General features: G+C 34.9%; 1 protein-coding gene across 3 annotated transcripts; it reads right to left on the reverse strand.

Moving 5' to 3' along the window:
- Nucleotides 1-2202: 2202 nt before the first annotated feature.
- CRISP3 (cysteine rich secretory protein 3) lies at nt 2203-19696 on the reverse strand. 3 transcript variants are annotated; one of them, XM_054490922.2, is made up of 8 exons: nt 19639-19696; nt 12167-12270; nt 11242-11358; nt 10354-10441; nt 8533-8678; nt 8025-8122; nt 5989-6077; nt 2203-3690 (listed from the first exon to the last, which is right to left on the reverse strand). In XM_054490922.2, exons 1-8 carry the CDS (start codon nt 19673-19675, stop codon nt 3563-3565), a joined length of 807 nt encoding a protein of 268 aa, XP_054346897.2. In that variant the 5' UTR covers nt 19676-19696; the 3' UTR covers nt 2203-3562. The 3 variants fall into 3 exon arrangements, with proteins under 3 accessions (XP_054346897.2, XP_054346898.2, XP_054346899.2); XM_054490923.2 differs by having other exon boundaries at nt 2236-3690; nt 12167-12254; nt 19639-19678; XM_054490924.2 differs by lacking the exon at nt 12167-12270 and having other exon boundaries at nt 2236-3690; nt 19639-19662.
- Between the last annotated feature and the right edge of the window lie 3104 nt (nt 19697-22800).

Genomic DNA, 22800 nt, shown 5'->3' on the forward strand with positions numbered 1-22800 from the left:
CATGGACACAGGATGGGGAACATCACACACCAGGGCCTGTCGTGGGGTGGGGGGAGTGGGGAGGGATAGCATTAGGAGATATACCTAATGCTAAATGACGAGTTAATGGGTGCAGCACACCAACATGGCACATGTATACATATGTAACAAACCTGCACATTGTGCACATCTACCCTAAAATTTAAAATATAATCAAAAAAAAAGAAAAAAAAGAAAAAACATTCGGTCATTCACTATTAAGTATAAGGTTAGCTCAGGGATTGATTTTGCAGATGCTCTGTATTAGAATAAGAAAGTTACTTTCTATTCATAGTTTTCTGAAAATTGTTTTCATTAAATGCTGTTAAATCTTGTTAAGTGCATTGATTTGCATTTTTTCAGATGATCATATTATGTCTTTATTTTATTAGTATGGTATATAATATATATATATATACACATACACACATATATTTATAATTTAGTACAATTTAAGTTAATTTCTTTTTTAGGGAATAGTTTCTTTTTTTTTTTTTTCTTTTTTTCTTTCTTTTTTTTTTTGAGACAGAGTCTTGCTCTGTAGCCCAGGCTGGAGTGCAGTGGCGCCATCTAAGCTCACTGCAAGCTCTGCCTCCCAGGTTCACACCATTCTCCTGCCTCAGCCTCCCGAGTAGCTGGGACTACTCCAGACCTCCCGACCTCGTGATCCGCCCGCCTGGGCTTCTCAAAGTGCTGGGATAACAGGCGTAAGCCACCGCGCCCGGCTGGTAATAGCTTCTTAACTGATGTCTTGCTTCCATTCTTGTCCTCTCACAATATTAGATCTAATAATATCACTCTTCAATATACTCTGATGATTTGCCACCTTAATTATAATAATATCCCAATTCTTTACCTACCCTAGAGGGCACCATATAACGAGATTCCTGCCTAAGTTTCTTACCTCTTTTTAATATTTTCTTTACCATGCTCCCTCTACTCCAGCTATTATGGACTTCTTGCCTTTAATCAAATATGCCAAGTTTATTCCTACCTCAGTAACATTTTACTCACTATTCTTGCCTGAAAGTCTTCTCCATCAAATTATCTATTGGTGGTTCTCTCACTTGTATTGTGTTCTTGTTCCATAAAACACAATTCAGATTTTGTGACTCTTCTGTTTAAAATCTTACAATTGGTTGTTCATTACTAAAAGGATAAATTCAAAGCTCCAAATAGCACTTTAGAGATGATTTACATGATAATCTTATTTAAATTAACATTTCTCCCTCTCAGCCTATCCTCATTATGCTCTATCCTCTTCCCAAGTTTAGTTCATAGCGTTTGTCATTTCCTGACATTGTATTAAGTATTTATTTGCAAGGTAGTTTTCTTGCTCTTTCCTCTGCTACAGTGTGAACTTCATGAAATTTGGAATTTGGTCTGTCTTGCTAATTGTTCTATTTCAAAGTGCCTAATTGAATACTCGACCCACAAGTGTCTTTAATAAATATTTGTTAAGCACAGGAATGAATTATTACACACTGTGATGATTACTATAAGAAGAAATATAGGGAGCTCTGAGAGAAAATGGGGGGAGCTTCCCTAGATTATGTGCTCAAAAGAATCTGTTGATGAAATAATGTTTAATGTGAAGTAGCAATTCTAGCAAATAATACAGTGATCACTGTTCCAAACAGAGCAATAGCAAACACAAACACCATAAGGTAAAAATAATCTTGAGGAATTTGAGATAATTTAACGGGCTCATCCTACTGGAGCAAAGGAAATGAGGGAGGGGGGAATGAAGTGATACTGGAGAGGGAAATATAAAAAAGATTATTCAGCTTCTTGCAGATCAGTTTAAGATCGTGAATATTATACTAGTTACTTCTGAAGCCTATTGAAAGGTTTTGAATGGAGACTAATTAGGAAATTTATTGCTTAAGAGATTAAGAGATGCATCCAAAAATAGCATCTAGGACCTGCATTGGCGGTCTTGCACCTTCCTGTTTTCCTTTGCCTCATGATTACTTAGATCCTTGAAATTTTTACTGAAGTTTGATACTGGATAAGCATGTCTATCTGATATGACAACCCGATCATTGATATTACCTGAAAGGACAAAATCAAACATATAGCAGTGGGATAAAGGAGCTGAAGGTTAAAAGTCTAGGAAAGAATAACTAGATAATCTGAAGAAAAGCTTTGATGTGACATGGAGTCAAGAAAAGAATTCTTGTATTTTTTTCAAGATACTTTTTATTTTGCATTGCTTTCTTAGACTTACTGAAAATTTGGTAAGATAATACAGAGAATTCCCAGATAGCCCTCACCCAGTTTCAGTTTCTCTAATGTTAACATCTTACATTACCCTGCTATATTTGTCAAGATTAAGAAATCAACACTACTGTTAAAAATACTCCAGATTCTATTCAGACTTCATCAGTTTTTTCATTACTGATCTTTTTCTGTTCCAGGATCTGATTCAAGAAGCACATTGCATTTGGCTCACACGTCTCCTTAGTTTCATGTGGTCTGTGATTGTTTCTCAGGATTTCCTTATTTTCCATGATTTTTACAGTTTTGAGGAATACTCTAAAATACCCCAGAGATATTCTGTAGAATGTCCTTCAACTTGAGTTTGCTGGATGTTTTAGCTCATAATTAGATTGGGATTATGAATTTTTGGAAAGATTACCTAGAACAAATCCACATGACTTATCACTGGTGACGTTAATGTTGATCACTTGGTGAAGACAGCATTTGTCGTTTTTCTCCCCTGTAAAGTTACTATGTTTCCCTTTCCATACTCCACTCTTTGGAAGTGAGTCACTGCTTTTAGTGAAGACTCACAAGGGAGGGGACTGAGTTCTACCTCCTTGAGTGGAGGGTATTTACCTATATTATCTTGGATTCTTTTTTAAGGAAGGTTTGTCAAAGAGAAGAGAGGTTTACAAATGAAGATGTGATCATATGATCATATTCTACTGTAAAATTTATGCAGATAAAAAAATCAAAGGATTGTATTGATTTTGGCAAAATAAAAGTCAGGGTTGTTTTAGGAGGAACAGCTTCAACTCAATTGTGAGGATGCCAGCGAGATGATTGGGAAGAAGGGTGAATGAGTGAGAGGAATTAAGACAGCATATGGGAGCACGTCTTTGAAGATGCTTAGCCTTAGAGTGGAGCTAGGAAAGGCAACTACAGCCAAGGGTTCATGTGAAAATTATATTGTTCTTTTTGTACATTTTGTTGTAGGAACATAATTCTCACTTTCAATCCAGGGTTTTAGTGAACTTAGTCATATGAGAATACAACTTTCAAAATTTTCACCCTAATTAAATTCAGTAAATTTAAGTCACAAAGTTTATATATAAAAATCCAAAGTTGTTGTTATAGATTTTGTTTCTTTTTAACCATTTGTATGAAAAAGATTTTTGTAAAATAAAAAGCAGATCAGAAGAAAAACATTTGAAATCAAATGTGTATCAAACATGCCTACAATTTCTCAGCTAGTATATGTTAAATCTAAGTAGATGCCAAATCTAAGTAGATAATCTGACTCCTCTCTACATAGCCCTACTCAGTGTGTAATGCGTATTTAATAAATGCTGTTTGAACAATTGCAGGAGGCCTTGCAACTGTCCCTGACCAACCGATGTTTACAGGTTAATGTGAGCTTCAAACTTTTACAGTTACTATAGAGATCTTCATACTTGCAACCATTGGCTGGAATAAAAACAAAGAAATTAGTCACTTCATTATCATTTTCTTTCATAACAGCAACACAAACAATACATTCTATATGAACGGAGAGTAAGGAAGTGAGTAAACAAGTTGAGATTATTACACTAAGATGGCCATTTTATATCCTGAGGGACACATAAGGTCACTTAGGTAAACACACTGATTCTTTTTTAAATTCGAGCTTTTGGAAATGTTTCTAAGATGAACTGATGTATTTTCCTCACTCAACAAGTGAGCAGAGTAAAATTAATTTAAATGAATTTCTCTAGAACTGCAATATCCAAAATGGTAGATATTTGTCATGTGGTTGTTTAAACTTAAATTAATTAAAATTAAATAAAATTAAAACTAAATAAAATTAAAATTTCAGGTCTTTCCTCAACAACACCAGTTATATCAAGTGCTCAGTAGCCATGTGTCTAAGGGCTGCTTTATAGGAATATTGAACATCTTCATCCCTGTAGAAAGTTACATTGGATACAGTTGTTCTAGACTCTAATGCCGCCAGTCTTTCTCTCAGGTCTAAGTAATTATTATAGGCAGATGTAAATGTATAATGTAAAAGGTGGAGAGAATGCCATTATGATTATTGGACATTTCTACTTGGATGTCCTTCAGTGGCCACAAACTCAATAAATCTCAAACTAAATTCATCATCCTATCTACAAGCTTGACATTTCCTTATTATTTCCCAACAACTGTTCACTTGGTTCACCCAGTTTCAGAGAAATGGCACTCCCAACTATTAAACAATTCAAAACAGGAGCCAGGAATCAACTGGAACTTGTTTCTATTTTTTTTTTTTTTTTGTAATCAATACTCAAAAATGCCAGGTAACAACTGACTATTCTACTTTATTCGTATTTTTCATACCTATTTTTTTCATTCATTTTGCCCTAATGCAGTAAAGATACCCATTTGTTTTTGAGTGGGGGTTTTTCCAACAGTCTCCTAGCTGACTTTCATCCAATTGCTTCTTCCTGCTACTGTCGGGAGCTCTTTAGAAAACACAGTTCAGATCTTATCATTTTTCTGCTTAAAATCTTTCAGTTGGCTGATTATTACTAATAAGATAAATTTCAAGCTTCTTAGAAAACAGCATTTGGCAGTGCTGGAAATATTTGGATTTTCCTTCTTTAGTTGATTTATAGCTTTGGTATTATCAGTATTCTGAATTATAGCTATACAATTCAGTCAGAAAAAAAATGTTACAATTCAGTCAGGTGAATGCATTTGAAAGGTAAAAATCTCAACGAATGGGTCAACTGCATTGTCAGTAATAATTTTAGTAACATATCCTAGTTAAACAAAAATATCAACTCTTTGTACTTTTATTTATAAAAGTACAAAATGAAATTGTATGAGATATATATTTATTTACTCCTTTTTGCTAAAATATTTTTGAGGCTTCTGCAAGCTAATACTACATACAGATTTGATTTTGACTTTAAAAATATATACAAAATTATTAGCAAGGAGAAGTGCAAGTGATTATTATATTAAACTTGATGACTGTAACTACACTATGGCAAAAATGAGGAAGTTAGTATGATAAATTCATTAGCATATGAGGAATTGAAGTATTTGGAGTCCCTGTCTGGACGGAGCCATATTCTGTGGTCTCATACTCTTAGATGTATATTTGTTTTCCTTTTTTAAAAAAATGCTGTATTTCGTATAATGATATAAACTTTGATGAGAATAAACTTCCTATTTAATTACAATATGTTATTTCCACAGACACATTTTCGTATATGCCAATATATAACATGGATGGTAAGTGTTTCAACAGGTTACTTATGATAACAGGCCAAATTTTAGATTGCAAATAATACATAGATACTGAACAGTGTAAAATTTTCACTTAAAAACACTCTGTAAGGCTGGGTGTGATGGCTCACACCTGTAATCCCAGCACTTAGGGTGGCTGAGGTGGGCAGATCGCTTGATGGCCAGAAGTTCGAGACCAGTGTGGCCAACATGGCAAAATCCTGTCTTTACAAAAAGTACAAAAATTAATCAGGTATGGTGGCATGTGCCTGTAGTCCCAGCTACTCAGGAGGCTGAGGCACGAGAATCACTTGATCCCTGCAAGCGGAGGTTGCAGTGAGCCGAGATGGCACCACTGCACTCCAGCCTAGGCGACAGAGCCACACAGACTTTTTTTTTTGTCCTTTGCATAATGGCATTGCTTAAGTTGGTTGTCTTCAGATTTCCCAATTCTTAGAAGAAATGTCAGATCATTTTATTTTATTATCAAGTTAATCACTTCAAACTTACTGCATAGTCCATCGTCACAGTTATCTGGGCAACTGGCACAAGGTGCTCCTTGTTCATAAGGGACATATAGTCTATTAGCCCAATTACCACTGAAATTTGAAATAAAAATGTCAAATATTTTTCATTTTTATGTTTAGTTTATGTTCCAAGGTTAGTATCAGTCACCAAATATACATGAGTATTTATTAAATGTTTTTAATTATGTCAAATAATTAAAAATATAATCTCAGAGTATATTCAGACAATAATGCAAATTAAGAGAATAATTCACATATTCATTCACTTTCCTGATCACAATCTTGCAACCTGAGAAACTGAAATAGGATAATTAAAGTCTAAAGTTTTTAGAGTATATTTCAATGTGGCAACACACTTCATCTCCCAAGAGACTTCGTCAAATTGCTAAGATGATGTACCACAAGGTGCTGGCAAGGGGTAAAACATATCCCCTAGAGAGATAAGAAAAGTTCCTGAAGCACAGAAGGTTACAATATGAAAAATAACATTTAATGTTAAATGTAACTTATAATTAAAAATAAAAAATACCATAATTTCTACAATATGAAGTAGGGTAAGTACAGTTTCAGCGTAAATTTTGGCTTTTAGGTGGGGTGGTGATTTTTACATGGTTTTTGCTGTATGTGTGTGAAAGGGTATTGGGCTTGGGAAGGTTTGGGAATGTCTAAAGCTGGTGTGTATCAGATGTTTATGTTTGCCAAGAATGGGAATGTTAGGGAAAAAAAGATTTAATTAATACTAATCTCCTCTGTGTGTTCATCTTACGGTGACTAGCCTGTACATCATTGATGATTATCTTCCTATCAGTAATTATCATCTGAAAATACAAGAAAGTCAAAGTCTTAATTGCACTAAGTAGGTTAACGGTCCAAGGCTATGTAGCTGAATCTCAGCCTTTCTTCACAGAATATAGCTGTAGGTGTGCGAGCACTTAAAAAAATGTGAAATAGATATCAAAGTGTTCTGGAAGTTCTCTTTTCCTTGCTTTCTCTCATTACTAATTCCAACTCTCACTTCAGATGCTGACTCCAGATGCTCTCCTCTCATGACCAGGCATTTGGAGGCAGTCTCCCAGGGTCTTTCAATTTTCTGTATTAACAATGATAATTCTTTGCTGAAAAATGACCTTACAGGTCATATTTCTCAAACTGGAATCCTAAATCACCTGGGATATCTACAGCCTCAAAATAAGTCATGCAGAAAGCTGAGTTTGGGGAAAACCCCTCCCACTAGTGATGAACAACTTCAAATATTAAAAAGAAATTAAAGCTAATAGGTATGTTGTGAATATATCTTCAATGTATCCACAGATTTTTTTTTTTCGTGAGTAGGTCAACTATATTGCTTGAGAAAAAAAAGTGGACTTTCTGTGGAAAACCCAAGATAATTAAGAAATTAGGATCTTAATGGATGGTTCCATGAATTTTTTTTTGTGGTAAATTCTAAGAAGCAAAAATTTAAGATATTATATTTTCTTGGCTATTTGAAATATATTGTGGATCTCTTAAAAGTCTTTGAGGTCCAAGATTTAATCATTTCTTAATGTATAATGTGAAATCTTCTGATAAGCATAAGTAAGAGCATCTGAGCAGAAAGGACTGATATTACTAAAATGGGTCGTTCCTCATTTGTTTGTTACCTTACTTTATCCCTGGACTAATTATCAAGCTTCCAGTTTCTCGTGTGTAAACTTAGCACGAACTGATAAAATTATATTTAGATAACCACACACTACATGTACTTATGAAGTAACCATGAGCATAGGAAAAGGCAATTGAGAGAGGAGACAAATTATTTTAGGCATGAGGAAAGACAGCTTCCTGTTCAATAATACTTGGAACTGGAACTGAAAACTATCTTTCTGAGAAGTTGGTTGAATGTGTCTTCAACTTTAGAAAACATTTCTAAAGATTAATCTCCTTCACCTTTACTGAAATATGCTTTTTAGTTTGTTTTTTTAATTAAATGTTAAATTGCATTTAGCATTATTGACAATAAACGCTAAAATATATACTTACGCAGGACAATATTGGCAAACATAGTAGTATTTTAGAACTTTTTGATTGGAACAGTAGGCACTTCCACATCCAACGAGGTATGAAGAGTACCAAACAACCTATAAACCAATAAGTGAAGATATGAGAGCACATTAGAGAAGAAGGAAATACCAAAAAACAAATAGTAGGAAATACAAAATGGAGAAGAATGTTACCGACATATTTTGTTTTCATATACCTTATGGCTATATTTAGTTAAATTATTGAATCAAACTAAAACACTTAAAAATATTACATTTCCATGTACATTCCTTTTTGAGACTGTTGGACAAAGATTATGCTTCCCTACCATGATCCTGCAGTCTATTGAAAAACGACAGCTCACAGCTGAAATACTCACCAAATGCCAGACTATTCTATATTCACTTGAAATTTCCCCCAAATTCAACTTGGAATCAGTCAAAATTTGAAGAATCCTTTTTTTTTAGGGCACTTATAAAGGAGATGGTTTTTCATTTCTTCTCCTTACCTGTGTATAATGTCCAACCACTGCACTGGGAGTCTTTGGCCCTACACCAAAGTCAAAATCATTGTGCTCATCAAACCAGCTTTGGATTGCTTGTGACCATGAACTGGGGGCACTTGACATGTAGAGATTCTCACCACATTTTAGACCTAAGAAGGAACAGACCACTCATGAGGAAAGCAATAAAGCATGCAATGGCAAAATACACACACACACACACCCCCCCCCCCCCACACACACACCACACACAGCAGAATCTCTGTTTTTTAATACTGTCCCCAGTACCCATCGTTAATGAATATTGACTAATACATAAGGAGGGTGCCTCAGATCCTTATCAGCTATAAGCTGAATAGAAGCCAGATTTGCCCAATACTTGAGGCTGGTCTCAACATGCAAAACTTTGAGTAGATGGAGAAGCCTTTTTTCTTTAATGTCTGCTCTCCCTGGATTCATTTATTTACACATTGAATTCTTCACATGTGTGTGCCTTATGAGTTTTCAGCTTTGTAATGTGACCTTGCTGAAGGCAGAGATCAACTTAGTAATTCCTCTCCTGCCCTAGCCCATACTCACCAGAGATTTTCATATATAGGAATCTGAATAAGTGGTTATAATTATTATTTTGTGTGAATTTTTTAAAAAGTCTTATGCTCAGTCTTTAAGAGCCCTAAACATGAAGCAAATGACACCATAAAAGGCAATATTTTCACAGGTTACAGGCCTCCTCTTAGCAAATCAGAACATCACAGGCCACACTCTGCTCAAAAAATAAGGAAAAAAGTGCCTTGCAGCCCAGAAATACTTCAACACTTTTTCAAGCCATGAAATTGATATTTATATTTGGATGGCTTAACAAGGAATGTCTACATGCTACTTAAAGAGAGTATAAACTACCTTTGTATAGCTCCTTTGAGAGGGAAAGAAAGAAGCTAAGATTTTAACAATAGATTGGGATTTTCAAGACCATTTCTTTCAATCTTCTCGTGACCATAGTTACCCCCTTTCATAAATTTATTATAGTTTTATATCAAAAATATAGATAACAGTGGCAGTCCTCTTTTCAAAACAAGCCAGTTATTTACCACTTGTAAATTTGGCTTGCCTTTACCTATGTTATTTTTGATAATTCAATAAGTATTTTATCTGATAGCTCATCCATATGATATTTTATCTAATTGTTTTTATATTTATTGATGTATAGGTTATGTCTTGCAGGTCATTTTTTTAGTCTAATACAGTATGCATTGTAAACATCCAGAAAATATAAAAGACATGGCTTACTGTCATCAAAAATTCAAAAGAAAATAATAAAAGTTAATGCTAATGTTAAATATGTTTTTCATAAAATTCAGGAACAGTTTGACAAAATTTAAAATATTTTATAGAAACAAAATTAAGTAGGTTTCAAAACACAAATAGGCTGCATATTGTCACTAAAAAGGGTACTGATTTAGAAGCCAGAAATTCTAATTCCAAATTTCCTATATATGACATTAATTGCCAATCATCATTTTCTTCCAGGCTGTTGGTTTTCTAACCTCTGCAATTGGGAAAGAGATGATCTGTAACTTGCTTTACTCCTGAGCTGATTGAGAGGTACAAACGTGATACTGTGTGAAACAGTTTTTGTAAAATTTATATAAAACGATAAGCACAGATGGTGCTTCTCAGAGTTATCTCTACATATAGATAGTCCATATTTAAAAAGGTAGCATTAGAAGCAATATTTATTTACAAACTTTTCTTAATGCAACACCATAACATGGTTTCTTATTATTTTACTTGTTGATTTATTCAACAAATATTTCCTAATTTACATACTGGTCTTTCGATCCTTTGGGTTACTGTGTCTGTAATTGCACTGGTTTGCCCACTTTTGGGCATTTGCTGCAGCCTCTTTGTTCCATTCCTGAAACAAGGACAGAAAAAAGATACCCACTTAATGTCTCAAACCTCAAAGGAGCATAAGCTTTATAATTAGGTTATAGGTTGATTTACATCATCATAAAATTTCTGTACAAGCATCTTCTGATTTTTATAGTAATCAAATATATATATTTTTGATGTGCCTTTATCTGCTCCACAAAGAAATATAGGTAATATGCCTACCCTAAGTAATCAAAAAATCTAGGTTTATGGTCCAATTATTTATGACAGGACAGCAGAAACACCTAAAGATTTTTAGTAATGGTCTTATTCTAAATATTGATAAACATGTGGAGGTGCTGAGATTACTTTTCCAATAATGAAGTAATTAGCTGGCTTACTTCATTTCCAGTTCTTTTTTTCTTTTTTTCCCACTCACTGAATATGTTTGGGAGACGTGTGGCCTTTGGTACAGGGCCCAGAAAAGTAGATTGTTATTTACCCTAAATGGCATTTATCTTAAAGGGAAAAGGTCTTTCTGATCTTAGATTAGGACAGATAAGGTAAGGAGCAGAAAAACATAATGGCTTTTCACTGTATGTCCAAAGATTAGGTTTTAATTCTGCCTCCATAATTTAAATAGCCCTATGAATTTGATGTTATGCAACCATTATAAAGAGAAGTTAAGAAATTCAGCTCTGCCCATTACACAGCTCAAATGAAATAAAAAAAATACAGACAGAACTTTGTAAACTTCAAAGTTATTAAGAGATTTTAGTTGCCAGCCGCCTGCTCCTTCCACAGCTTGTTCACACCCCTCTCCTTTGCAATATCACCTCTTACCATCTTCAGCATGTTTCTGGCAGGTGGAGAGACTGCTCTCCTCAGTTCATTGTGTTTATTCACAATCTCCCTTTGCACTTGTGTTTGGGTGGTTAACAAAGCAGTAAAAGTGGGATCCTAAGGGAAAATAAAATTACAATTATTTTTAACGTTAGAAATTGCACATAATAGTAACTGTGTTAGTTCAAGGGAACAAAGACCATTTTTAAAAAGTGTTGCCAATACTAGGTAAACATTGTCAATGACTGCCAAAGCTATGACTTTTTAATGAAAAAGTATTAGATGAAAGTTTTCAGAATGGGGATATAATTCATGGCATGACAAACTAAAATCTCCTCTGATGCCACAAATACCAATTTCTGGGTTAAGAGAGGTCTTAATGTGATTTTTCTAGATATATGAGTGATAACATCTTATAGTGACAAGGGTACATGATAGGAATTATTAAGACATTCACACTCAGGCAGCAGCAAAGAAGTTGTAAGGATTGGGGCATATGATTTACCCTAAGACTCTAGGGGGAATTTCTGCCTGAAATGGTGTCTGGTATTTAGAAAAAATGCTTAGGCTCAGCCTAAGTGCATGTGTAACATGCAATACTCTAGTAAAAGAGTTTTATGTATTACATAGCAAATTTTATGGGATCACTCAAAAGATTTACCACATTAAAAAAAATCTCCAAGGCAATTTGCAGGGTGGAGCAAAGTCATTTATTTAATGAACTTCAATACCCTTATGTGTCTACGGGCTACCATATTGATCACCACAGCTTCAAACATAATTATGTTAACTACCTTGAGCTATAATGAGTACTTTATGATGTACCAGACACTCTAGACCTTTTCACTTCTGAAGATTGATCTAGTAGCTTGCTATCCCTCATGGTTGCCTAAATTTTTCTGAAGATTTTTTACTTCAACCATACCTTATCTTCATTTGCTGGAAAAGATGGAAGCAGCCCAGCAACCAGGAACAACAGCACTGGGAATAATGTCATTGCTGGGAAAACAAAGCTGGTGGAACAGGGATCTGCATTAAAATGATTAGTACATGCTGTTGAGTAACATGGGGGTGGGAGAAACGTAATGACCTCCATTATCCCAAATTCATTATTAATGTAACAGGAGAAGACTTGTCACATGGAGCTAGCAGAATGACAGTGGATTCAGCTTTCAAAGTATGCTTTCAACTGGGACTATAAAGAACAAACCAAAATTCCCGACTGAAGACCTTGAAGCATGCCTATAAATGCTAAGGACTTTCTACCTCCTTCTTCCGCAGCTCTGCAGTCTTCTCTGTGTAACTACTATCTTTAGGTTCTTGGAGTGGATTCTTCACAATGACAATTCACTAGCTTCCAACTGTGATTATTACTAGGATACTACTGCATTAGCCCTTGCCGATTTCCTTAAGTGCTGTCTACACTTTTATAAATATAACCTTATTAACATCTCTTCAAATTAGATGTTAGCATGTGCCAGTTCTTTTCCATCAGGGATCTGGCTCATATACTTGCCATTCTTCAAATCCTAGAAAGTCCTCTAAGTATATGCTTTTCTTTTCTTTTTTTTTTATTTTATTATTATTATACTTTAAGTTTTAGGGTACATGTGCACAATGTGCAGGTTTGTTACATATGTATATATGTGCCATGCCGGTGTGCTGCACCCATTAACTCGTCATTTAACATTAGGTATATCTCCTAATGCTATCCCTCCCCCCGCCCCCTACCCCACAACAGTCCCCAGAGTGTGATATTCCCTTTCCTGTGTCCATGTGTTCTCATTGTTCAATTCCCATCTATGAGTGAGAACACGCGGTGTTTGGTTTTTTGTCCTTGCGATACTTTACTGAGAATGATGATTTCCACTTTCATCCATGTCCCTACAAAGGACATGAACTCATCATTTTTTATGGCTGCATAGTATTCCATGGTGTATATGTGCCACATTTTCTTAATCCAGTCTATCATTGTTGGACATTTGGGTTGGTTCCAAGTCTTTGCTATTGTGAATAGTGCCGAAATAAACATATGCATGCATGTGTCTTTATAGCGGCATGATTTATGGTATAAGTATATGCTTTTCATGCATACTTTTAAACTACTCTCTTCAAGTTTACCCATGCAGCCAGCATCCTAACTCCTTTCCTCTCAAAACTTTCTTTAATACCATGCCTCAAATTTAAAAAGGCAACATTTTTTTTCCCTCTGGATCTTAAAATAAAAGGGTAGTAATTTGATTCTCATGTTTAAGGGATTACTAACCCTATCTGTATTAATATCCTTAATATGTTCACATTCTTTATCTCACTAATTCAACTTCTTGGAATTCTACTGAAATTATAAACTATACTAAAAATATTTTAAGCATAAAATTTTCATCACATTGTCATTTATAAGGATTAAAACATTGTAAATTAATTACATGCCTAGCAATAGGGAGCTATAATGTCTAAGTAAATGAGAATACATCCTCTTATGGCAGTATGTTAGACATAAAAACCACTATACATTTATGGTTGTTTTGTAACCTCAGAGAAGAAGCTTATGTTTCATTATTAAGTTTAAAAACAAGAAAGCAGAACAAATAGTATATGGTAGATCCTTAGCCTTCTGTTTTGGACTGAATGCTAATAGAAGTAGTGACTCATCCTACAAAAGCTCTTCCTTCTTAGTTATTCACTGGTCCCTCCTGAACCTCAGCTCTTGGGGGCTGGGACTGGGTCTCCTTTAGACTATGAACTTAGCTAACACCAAATCCCCACAGAACTCTCAAAGGAAGAGCTTTCCACCCCAGACTGGTTCCCAGCACTAAATTCAGCTTTCCCTTCTCCTAACCAGCACCTCCGCACCCCACCACCCCACCCATTGTGAATCTAAGTATTGGGATGCAGCCTGATATACACTTGCAAAACCCATTTTCATGCTATTAAAGTCAATGTCACAAACCATCTCGTCCCAGCATCGCCCCCCAATCACCCCACAAATATGGGACTTTGCTGGTATCCATTTGTATCACATTTTCAAAGATATTTCCAATGGAAGAACAAGAAAATGGGAGCAGGGGAGATATACTTTTGATAACAAGTGTGGATTTATTTTGTCCAATGCATTAATAAATACACTTGAAACCTAAAAAAAAAAAAAAAAAAAAGAATCCAAGAAAAATGATGTTGCCAGAATGCAGATCTGGAACTCCAGAAGATTTCAAACTACTGTGTTATAGACCTTGAAACTCACTCAAAAATAACTTAACCTGGCCCTGCTTCCACTTCTAAATTAATATGTTGATGCCCTAACTCCTAGTGTGCTGTATTTAGAGATGCGCCCTCTAGTGGGTCTCCTGCAGAATTTGAGAGCAAAAGAGGAAAAACAGATTCTTATTTTCATTTGTAAGTCAAAGACAATTAGGTATTCTTCTTTCCTTTAGGAGACATTTATCAAGTTTTGTACACTCTATTCAGGATAACATGTTGTAATATTGCTGCACATGATCAAGTGAACAAGACTTGGTTCTTGCCCTCAGAGTCCTAGTATATAATTACAGGAGCTCATCATTCAAGTTCCCAGAGTGGGAGCTGGTTAAATTTTCTCATGTGTGCAAAAGAGAGTAAAATTTTATTTCCTTTTACAGTGATCCATTCCAATGCTTTATGGAGAGAGATGGGGAAGAATCTAGCACAATTCAGGGCTCAGGGAGTAAACAACTTGAATGAGATAAATATGATAAAGACATAACATCAGCTTTAAGACCAATAATGGTGACAGAGGGTCACTGTAATATTTCACTCCATCCCCACCTCTCCTCCCAAGGGACTACTGTAAATAGCAGGTGCAAGGGGAAAATGATTTGTTTGCAATTCCATTTAGTAGTAGCGTCACATAGAAGGTACTAGAAAGAATGAAAAAAAAAATAGCCTCTCCTGTCATTCACTTCCATGAAGCAATTTCTAAGTGTATTAGTTATACATTATTTTCTGCTATTTCCTGGAAATAAACAGTAGATTTCTCTTAATTCATTTCCCTTGAAAGAGTTATTTGGCTATGTGTAAGTCACTGAGTCCTACCTTTTATATGTTTTTCTGTTCTGTTCTGGTTTTCCTTTTTCAAAGAAATTAATAATTTATCTCAAGTGTGATTAGAGAAAAACCAAATCCCTGGATTTCAAAGATATATGATTTCAAATAGTGATGGTTTGCTACTAATTCCAGATCTACAGCAGAGCAAATTGTGTCTTTCTGAAGCATAAATGTATATAATACAATTAAACTGTAACATACAGTGCCTCCTTCACACTGATGTTAGGACCACTGGTATGTTTGAAACACTCCCTTGGAAAAGGAAATCATTTTCTCAAATGACCTGATATCACTGCATATTGACTGACAACATATATCTACAAAAAATTCTATAGGCATATCTGGCCTTAACAGTCCATTTTGTGGAAATAAGGATTTGCAAATTAGGAAGTAGGACAAATTCGATTAGTGCTAAGAGAAGAATTAATCAAATGGTCCATTTATAAAGCAAGCCTTTGGCTTTTATTCCAGGCAGAATATCAAAATAGGCAAGCTTCTTGCTGCTACCCCAAAATTAACTCTGAAAAAGTTATAGAAGCAAGAGGGAAACAGGGATTCCAAGAAAATACTGAAAAGATAGTGAGAAAATCTGAGGAGAATAAAGTCTCTCATGACTTCTAGAATGTGTATATGGATGTGTGTGTGTGTGTGTTGTGTATAGTGAATCTGAAGGAGAGGGGAGTGCTGCATCCAACAACAGTGGTTGGTCTAAAGTAATGCCCGTTAGTTCCTACTCTTGCCTCAAAACAATCATTGATTCCTCTTTATTTGCAAAATTCTGCAACAACAGAAAAACACTTGCTGTAGTGCTATGTGTCAGCAAAGTAGCATCAAGGAACTGTAAGAACCATCCTGTGTGGGGCTGGGTGTGGTGGCTAATGCCTGTAATCCCAGGACGTTGAGAGGCCAAGGTAAACAGATCACGAGGTCAAGAGATCGAGACCATCCTGGCTAGCATGGTGAAACCCCATCTCTACTAAAAATACAAAAAAATTAGCCGGGCGTGGTGGCGAGAGCCTGTAGTCCCAGCTACTCGGGAGGCTGAGGTAGGAGAATGGCGTGAACCCGGGAGGCAGAGCTTGCAGTGAGCCGAGATCGCGCCACTGCCCTCCAACCTGGGCGACAGAGCGAGACTCCGTCTTAAAAAAAAAAAAAAAAAAAAACCAAAAAAAAAAAACGAAAGTACCATCCTGTGTGAAGAACCAATGACAATAAGGTCATGTGTGATAGCACTCTCCAGTGCTCTTATAGTCACACCTTCTTACTCCCTAGTGTTGTATGGTTCAAATTAGCTTGACTACTTCCTCCCAATGCTGTTTTTTCCTGAAATGTAATCTGAGGAGTGGATATAATTCCGGGATTGACTCATAAAAGACATAAGAATAATAGTAAATAATACATAAGCCCACTTCATAAATGAATTGCAAGAATCCTAACAAAATATTAACTCATCAATTTCAAAAATATATTAAAAATATCATGACCAAGTAAAATATGAGGACTGCAAGAATAATTCAAAATTAGAAAATTCATTGGTAAAATTCATCACATTAACAGACTAAAGCAAAGTAATATGACAAACAATACGTCATTAAATTCAACCCCTGTATGTAGTTTTTTTTTTTTTTAAAAGAAAAAATAGAAGAGATCATTACTTTGGTAGGAAGCATACACTGCAAATCTATACACAATGTAATGGTTATTGGAGAAATTCTAGGTGCATTTCATTTAATATTGGGAACAAGAAAAGAACGACTAATACTTTTATTTAACACAGTACTGGAGAGATCCTAATCAAAGCCGTAAGAAAAGAAAATATATACATATACATATATATGTATATAATATATACAAGTAAAGCAACGTATACATTATATGTTATATATAATAATATAAAATACATATATAAAATATTTGTAACTTTTGTAAGAGAAGAGGTAAAATTGTTATTGTTTTCAAATGATAAGATCATCTATCTGGAGAACACACCAAAATTAACAATTTTGCTAGATGCACTATCAACTTACAAAAATACCATTTCTATTACTGAAAACACTCAACTAAAATATAAGATTTAAGAAACACTTATAACAGTTAAAAAACTACACAGTATCTGGGAAGCAACAAAACAAATTTAAAAATCCTTTTTGGAGAAAATCTTAAAACTTTAATAAAGAACATAGCAGAAGTTCTGAATAAATTGAGAGTTTTGTAATGCTTTTAAATGGTACATGTTAGCATAAAGATATCAATCCTAAACTAACCTGATAATTGTTTACTTTAATTCCAATACAAAATTTTAAATGGCTTATGAATAACTAAGTAAACTTTTAAAAGAAGAATTGCTTGGGCTCAGTGGCTCATGCCTGTAATCCTAGCACTTTGGGAGGCCGAAGAGGGTGGGTTGCCTGAGCTCAGGAGTTCGAGACCACCCTGCGCAACATGGTGAAACCCCATCTCTACTAAAACTACAAAAGTTAGCCGGGCGTGGTGGTGCATGCCTGTAATCCCAGCTACTGGGGAGGCTGAGGCAGGAGAATTGCTTGAAACTGGGAGGTGGAGGTTGCAGTGAGCCGAGAGTGTGCCACTGCACTCCAGCCTGGGCGACAGAGCAAGACTCCGTCTCAAAAAAAAAAAAAGAAGAAAAGAAAAAGAAAAAAAAAGAAAGAAGAATTAATTGGATTATCTTTTCACATTAGTTATTAAGATAGACTTCAAACATTTGTTGACAAAAATGTGATATTATCGTAGGAACAGATAAATCAACCAATGGAGGAAAATACAAAACTTAAGAGACAGACCAAACATTGTAACATTAAAAAGCAAAGGAGGGAGAACAGAATATAGAAACATTTTAAAGGATTATGTGGATTAGAAAAGATGTCAAAAGCATTAACACATGTGAGTATAATGTGTGCACTATAGGTATAGACACATTTATAAACTAGTCACAGCACAGAAAAGTATTTGATGCAATATTTTGTTACTTAAAATTTAATGGTTAATCTTTATTCTGATCACTTTCTTTCATCTTATTATGTATCTGTGATACAGAAAGCAGCCTATGCCAATATGCAAAGTTTGCAAAACTGCTAGACTTCATCAAGTAAGAAATTCGTAAAGATATCCAAATAAGAATAGCTGTCTTGCATTTCTTGAGAAGCACTTTTTTTTTCAAGGACGAGTTCCCTCCCTTTTACTTGAATTCAATAAATAACGTAACTGAAATTCATAGCAATTATCAGATTTACATTACTTGAGAATTATGACACTCTTCCTCCCAATTCATCCCTGCCTCTTACAAATCAGAAGCCCCAATTTACCTCACAACTCATCAGTGTAGGGTAACTCCCAGGCTTGAAACTTGTCATCAATTTAATTTCTTTTGATCCACTTTCAGAGGTCTTAGTCATACAGGCAGACATTCTAGATTTGGTTTTAACTAGCAGAAGAGGCAACACCGGATCTTCTATGGCTATTGTAAATACTCCCAGAGTTTCCTGGATAGCATTTAGCCACAGGGAAGAAAAGCATTTTACTTTAAAATCTTCTGTCTAGTGGTAAATAACCCCTTTCATGTTGTCACTAGGTAGTTCTGTGGTCTCCTACTATCTGATTCTTCAGAATCACTTCTAATATGCTACAGAAGATAAAGCTCTATGTGGAAATTGCTTCCTTAGATGAAATATGCACAATAGATATTATATTCAAATTACCTACATAAACATGACTGAGTAGACTGACTTTTGACTGAAAAACTTCTAAAAGTCTTTTTTTTGTTTTTGATCTGAGTGCATTTCATGAGGTAAATTGCATTTTATGTTGATGGTCTTTAATAAAATACTTTTTAATCTTGAGATCAGTGCTATAATTTTGTTTTGACTAATTTAAAAATTTTGCTATGGCATCCCATATAGCTGTATGTTTTAATATTAGTAAAAGTTACTGATGTAAAAGTATGCACACACATATATTCATAGTTTTTCATTTTTCTATTAAAATATTTCTAGTACAATTGTTTCCAAAAGTCACAGACGTGGGAATTAATTATATTACTTTAGAATGAAAGGTAAAAATTTATTTAAATTTCAAACTGGATAAAAGTGCTTTTGGAATAATAAAGCTGTCTATATATTAGCTTCTCAGCTTAAAATGAATATATTAAGATAATTACTCTCATTAAAAGTTATCAATAAACTTTGGAAAATCGTAGATAAAATATACTGAATATATCACTTTATCATTGATAAGGTATAAATGTGTTGTTCACCTTGAAATAAATAATGTTCACCTTGAAATAAAGGAGTTATCACTTACCAGTGGTTTCCAGAGCAGGATGAAGTGTTTGTTTCATCTATCGACAGAAGGAAGGTGCAGAGAGAGAAGGTTAGAGCCGTATATATGAAACACCTATTTCCTGTTTTGGCAAATTCTGGTTGTGCAAGTAACTCTAGATCAACAAGGCCTGAAACAGGATTTGTCATACCAGTAGTCTCAAATTTCATTGCTGGTTTTCTAATCATGATTTTGAAATTATTTGGTGATTCCTCAAATGGCTTTTAAAAATAAATTGCTATATCAAGTTTTGTAATTGTGCATTTATTCTTTGAAGCTCATATATTACAATTTAGCCATATTTTTGCCAGTCAATAGTTTGAAAATTCTTAGCCGAATTATTATCATCACAACATTAGAGTTTTCAGAATTACTTCTGTTGGATTGAAATTAAGCTCATAATTTTCACGAACTATAGAGAACACAGTGCTTTTTACAGCTATCTAAAATGTTTATTAATAATCTATTGGACATTACTGTTTTGGATAATAATTTTATCTTTAACGTTTGTAAATACAAGGCCACAGTGACCTTCAGAACTCAATGGCCAAACACACCATAACTCATTGATATTTCTATGTTCAAAGATGTGCTACATTTACTTTTATTTTCTGGTTGTATAAAATTAAACATAATATTGATCTCCATGCTAAAGTATCATTATTTGGTTCTGTTCATCTATGGAAGATGTCAATCATTCCAGGCTTGTTTCCATAGCACAATAATGAAGTGGGGTGGACTAAAAATTTCAGATTTCCTCTACTTCTAAAATAGAATAATCTTAAATATTGAGTTTATATAAATGAAGTATAAATTAATAAATCACAAGTAGCATACACATAGCACGCAGAAATTTCTGCATGTTCATGTTGGCATACAGATTGCACCTTGTGGTGCATAATTCAATAGTTTCTGTTCATTTTCATTTTTATATTTAGCTTTATTGATCACTGTGACAAAATGTATAATCACAGATCAATGTCTACACAATAGGCACATTTTAAAATTATAGTTAATTCTGAGTTCAAGAATTAGATACTTCTAAATGTCTATTATAAGAGAGTTGAGAACTCAGAAAATCAGGTTGGATTTTACCATTAAAAAATGGTTAAACATTTATTAAATAAGGAATCCTTTCCCCATTGCTTGTTTTTCTCAGGTTTGTCAAAGATCAGATAGTTGTAGATATGCGGCATTATTTCTGAGGGCTCTGTTCTGTTCCATTGATCTATATCTCTGTTTTGGTACCAGTACCATGCTGTTTTGGTTACTGTAGCCTTGTAGTATAGTTTGAAGTCAGGTAGTGTGATGCCTCCAGCTTTGTTCTTTTGGCTTAGGATTGACTTGGGGATGCGGGCTCTTTTTTGGTTCCATGTGAACTTTAAAGTAGTTTTTTCCAATTCTGTGAAGAAAGTCATTGGTAGCTTGATGGGGATGGCATTGAATCTGTAAATTACCTTGGGCAGTATGGCCATTTTCATGATATTGATTCTTCCTACCCATGAACATGGAATGCTCTTCCATTTGTTTGTATCCTCTTTTATTTCCTTGAGCAGTGGTTTGTAGCTCTCCTTGAAGAGGTCCTTTACGTCCCTTGTAAGTTGGATTCCTAAGTATTTTATTCTCTTTGAAGCAATTGTGAATGGGAGTTCACTCATGATTTGGCTCTCTGTTTGTCTGTTATTGGTGTATAAGAATGCTTGTGATTCCCTATTTAATAAATGGTGCTGGGAAAACTGGCTAGCCATATGTAGAAAGCTGAAACTGGATCCCTTCCTTACACCTTATACAAAAATCAATTCAAGATGGATTGAAGACTTAAACGTTAGACCTAAAACCATAAAAACCCTAGAAGAAAACCTAGGCATTACCATTCAGGACATAGGCATGGGCAAGGGCTTCATGCCACCAAAAGCAATGGCAACAAAAGCCAAAATTGACAAATGGGATCTAATTAAACTAAAGAGCTTCTGCACAGCAAAAGAAACTACCATCAGAGTGAACAGGCAACCTACAAAATGGGAGAAAATTTTTGCAACCTACTCATCTGATAAAGGGCTAATATCCAGAATCTACAATGAACTCAAACAAATTTACAAGAAAAAAACAAACAACCTCATCAAAAAGTGAGTGAGGGACATGAACAGACACTTCTCAAAAGAAGACATTTATGCAGCCAAAAAACACATGAAAAAATGCTCACCATCATTGGCCATCAGAGAAATGCAAATCAAAACCACAATGAGATACCATCTCACACCAGTTAGAATGGCAATCATTAAAAAGTCAGGAAACAACAGGTGCTGGAGAGGATGTGGAGAAATAGGAACACTTTTACACTGTTGGTGGGACTGTAAACTAATTCAACCATTGTGGAAGTCAGTGTGGCGATTCCTCAGGGATCTAGAACTAGAAATACCATTTGACCCAGCCATCCCATTACTGGGTATATACCCAAAGGACTATAAATCATGCTGCTATAAAGACACATGCACACGTATGTTGATTGCAGCATTATTCACAATAGCAAAGACTTGGAACCAACCCAAATGTCCAACAATGATAGACTGGATTAAGAAAGTGTGGCACATATACACCATGGAATACTATGCAGCCATAAAAAATGATGAGTTCATGTCCTTTGTAGGGACATGGATAAAATTGGAAATCATCATTCTCAGTAAACTATCGCAAGAACAAAAAACCAAACACTGCATATTCTCACTCATAGGTGGGAATTGAACAATGAGAACACATGGACACAGGAAGGGGAACATCACACTCTGGGGAGTGTTGTGGGGTGGGGGGAGGGGGGAGGCATAGCATTGGGAGATATACCTAATGCTAGATGACGAGTTAGTGGGTGCAGCGCACCAGCATGGCACATGTATACATATGTAACTAACCTGCACATTGTGCACATGTACCCTAAAACTTAAAGTATCATAATAATAAATAAATAAATAAGTCAGTAGGAACAAAGAAAAAAAAATAAAATAGTTTTTTGGAAAACAAAACAAAAAAAAATGGTTAACCATTTGCTGCCATGTCTCCAAGTAACTCCTAGAATCTGTTTACTTTATGAACATGTGAAGTGGAAGCTCTCAATAAACCAAATCAGCTATGTGGAAAAAATCACCTTGG

The sequence above is a fragment of the Pongo pygmaeus genome, chromosome 5, assembly GCF_028885625.2.
Source record: "Pongo pygmaeus isolate AG05252 chromosome 5, NHGRI_mPonPyg2-v2.0_pri, whole genome shotgun sequence".
Taxonomy (NCBI): Eukaryota; Metazoa; Chordata; class Mammalia; order Primates; family Hominidae; genus Pongo; species Pongo pygmaeus.

Bases quoted from the DNA above. Each gene is read 5' to 3' on its own strand.
- CRISP3 (XM_054490922.2), bottom strand. From the start codon at position 19,675: ATGAAACAAACACTTCATCCTGCTCTGGAAACCACTG. The intron at 11,359-12,166 runs GTATGGTTGAAG...ATTTTCCCTTAG, and splicing joins TTCCAGCAAATGAAGATAAG to GATCCCACTTTTACTGCTTT. The intron at 8,679-10,353 runs GTATGTAAATTA...GTTCCTTCTTAG, and splicing joins CCCAAAGGATCGAAAGACCA to GTCTAAAATGTGGTGAGAAT.